Raw genomic sequence first — 2,869 nt, 5'->3', positions numbered from 1 at the left:
CCGGCTTCGGTTAAGCTGGGGAGGGAAGCGAAGGTGGTGTCCTTGCGTCTTATCTCCCTCCCAGCTGGACTCTGAGCCCCTGCTGCCTGCGTGCCCTCTCCGCGCTCAGGACTCGCTCTTGCTGTGCTGTTTTGGGGAGGCAAAGCGGGAAATGGCAGACTTCTCCCAACCCAACTGGATTGTAGCTGGCAGCCATCACCTGGAGGAGAGCAGGAGGAGCATCTGTCCGTGCTTGCGTTGTGCCTGCAGCCAGGACTCACACCTGACCAGGTTTTCCCCACGTGCAACTTTCCTGGAATATTTTTTCTGACCTTTGGTCACTTATCTGGGATGTGGAGAGCTGGGCAGCGCGGCTGGAGTCTGACCGGGCTGTTGGCTTCTGCAGGACGGCCAGGCACCTCCTGCTCCCTCCCTGGGCACGTGCCACCCACCCAGGGCTTGCAGCAAACCTGCTGCCAACACCTCCAGCGCCCTGGGGAGCCTGTGCTCCTCGCCCCGTGTCTGCAAACCCCAAGGGGCTCTGATAAGAAACCCCAGGCGGGTGCGGCACGTGCTTTGGAAAGAACATACTTACGAGATGGGTTGCGATAGCTCCAAAGGTTTATTTATTTGTCTGCGATTATTTATCAGGGAAGTGACGTGTGCGGCTCTCTGCACCCTGCCTACACCTCCTAGTGCAAGGAATCATTAAAGCAAGTCGTCTGTCCCCTTCCTTAAACCTACCTGGGAGCTCGAGGGGGCTTTTAGGATTTCCTGTCTGCTCCGTGGCAGGAGGATGCTTCACCTTGTCCTACTGCCTGGCCGCGGCAGGGGTGCCGCTCGCAATGGGGGAGGCTCTGGGCTGAGGGTGCAGCTTTCCCCCATCCTGGAGGCTCGGAGATGCTCGTAGGGACCACGCTGCCCCAGGGGCTGCTCTTTAAATATTAAAGGAGTAAAATATTCCAGTTTGAAGCCTGGGGAAGCTGGTGCCCACCCAGCATCGCCCGGGCCTGGCTCTCCTGGCTGCAGCAGCACCAAGGTGGGCAGCTGGAGATGGTGACAAAGGTGGGCTGGCCATGGAGCTGGAGGTCCTGCTGCTGCCCTGGTGAGCTGGGGACAGGGTGGTGACAGGCCGGGGTCCATGGCTGGGCAGTGACGTGTCCCCCAGGAGAGGCCAGCCCACCTCAGCAGTGAGCAAAGCTGTCCTCAGAGGTGTCGCGGAGGGCCAGGCCCGCCATGGCCGGGGGGTGCAGGCAGGTGAGGTTGTTGTAGGTGTAAACAGGGACGTGGGCATCGTCCCCCTCGGCCACGGACTGCACGAAGCGTGGGACCACCACGGGGTGCTGGAGGGAGAAGTCCCGCAGGCCCTTCAGCGAGCAGTTGCAATGCCAGTTGTTGCCCCCCAGCCACAGCTGCTCCAGGGCAAAGGAGCTGCACAGGAAACCCACCGAGAAGGTCTCCAGCGAGTTGTTCTTCAGGCTGAGGTACCGCAGGTTGGCCAGCGGGGAGATGATGGCGTTGTCCAGCGTCTCCAGCTGGTTATGGGAGAGGTCAAGCCAGAAGAGTTTCTGGAGCGGGCTGAAGGTGTCCTGGGAGATCTCCAGGAGCTGGTTGGAGGAAAGGAAGAGGTACTCCAGGTTGCTCAGACCCACGAAGAGCTGGGGCGAGAGGTGGCTCAGCTTGTTGTGCTTCAGGTCGAGCTCCAGGAGCTCGTGCAGTTCGCTGAAGCTTTGGTCCTCGATGAGGGAGATGGCGTTGTGCTGCAGGAAGAGGCGCCGCAGGCTGGAGAGGCTGGAGAAGGTGTTTGCCCGGATCCTGCCCAGGCAGCTGTGCTCCAGGTGCAGGCTGTGCAGCTTGGTGACCCCCTTGAAGGCATAATCGGGGAGAACCTTGATGCAGTTGGCGGACAAATGCATCACCGCCACGTTGTACAGCCCCAGGAACGCCCCAGCCCTGATGTCTTGGAGCTGGTTGTTGTTGAGGCTGAGGACCTCCAGCTGGCCCAGCCCATCGAAGGTCCGTTCCGCCAGGCTCCGGATCCTGTTGTGCCCCAGCTGCAGCTCCTCCAGGAACTGGAGGTCTTTGAAAGTCCTGGGCCTCAGGCCGGTGATGGAGTTGGTGGACAAGCGCAGGACGTGGAGGCTCAGGAGGCCCAGAAACGTGTCCTCGAAGAGCGAGACGAGCCGGTTGTGGGAGAGATCCAGCCACCGCAGGGACTTCATGCCCATGAAGGCGCGGGGCGCGATGGCATTGATCTGGTTGTGGTTCAGGTAGAGCTTCTGGAGCTTCTGCAGCTTGACGAAGATGTTGATCTTGATGCCCTTGAGCGCGTTCCCGCTCAGGTCCAGCTCCTTCAGCTCCGTCAGGCTGCAGAAGAGCTGGTGCTGGAGGTAGGGGAGCTTGTTCCCAGCCAGGATCAACTCCCTCAAGTTGGGCAAGTCATGGAAAACCTTGTCGGGCAGGACCACGAGCGAGTTCCAACCCAAGTTCAGATACCAGAGGTTGGAGAGCCCAGCGAACAGCCCTTCCTCCACCTTGCTGAAGAAATTATTGTTGAGGCTGAGGGAGACGAGGTTCTGGGTGTGGAGGAAGGTGTGGGGAGCCAAGTGCTTGAGGCGGTTGCGTTCCAGGTGGAGGTGATAGAGGTTCCTCAGCCCGTGGAAGGCGTGCTGCTCCACGGCGGCCAGCTGGCTGCTCTGCAGGTCCAGAAAATCCAACGCCGAGAGGTTCCTGAAAGCAGCAGCCGGCAGGAGGGTGAAGTTATTGCCGTCCAGCCACAGGGCTTTGGCGTTGGGGGGCACGTCCTCGGGCAGGCGTGTCAGGTTGCGGGCACTGCAGAAGACGTTGAGCTCCTCGCTGTAGTCGTCCAAGCTGCAGGCGCAAGGGCTGG

At 60.7% G+C, this 2,869-nt stretch overlaps 1 protein-coding gene across 1 annotated transcript; it reads right to left on the bottom strand.

The window, feature by feature from the left end:
- Positions 1-1,163: 1,163 nt before the first annotated feature.
- Positions 1,164-2,865, bottom strand: IGFALS (insulin-like growth factor binding protein, acid labile subunit; the record flags this gene model as incomplete). Its single annotated transcript, XM_010077157.1, has 1 exon — positions 1,164-2,865. A coding segment is annotated over one exon (1,702 nt), but the record flags the coding sequence as incomplete, so codon positions are not given.
- Between the last annotated feature and the right edge of the window lie 4 nt (positions 2,866-2,869).

The sequence above is a fragment of the Pterocles gutturalis genome, unplaced genomic scaffold (assembly GCF_000699245.1).
Source record: "Pterocles gutturalis isolate BGI_N339 unplaced genomic scaffold, ASM69924v1 scaffold24848, whole genome shotgun sequence".
Classification (NCBI taxonomy): Eukaryota; Metazoa; Chordata; class Aves; order Pterocliformes; family Pteroclidae; genus Pterocles; species Pterocles gutturalis.
Note: the sequence above shows the minus strand (reverse complement) of the source record. Positions and strands in the feature narration are given on the sequence as shown.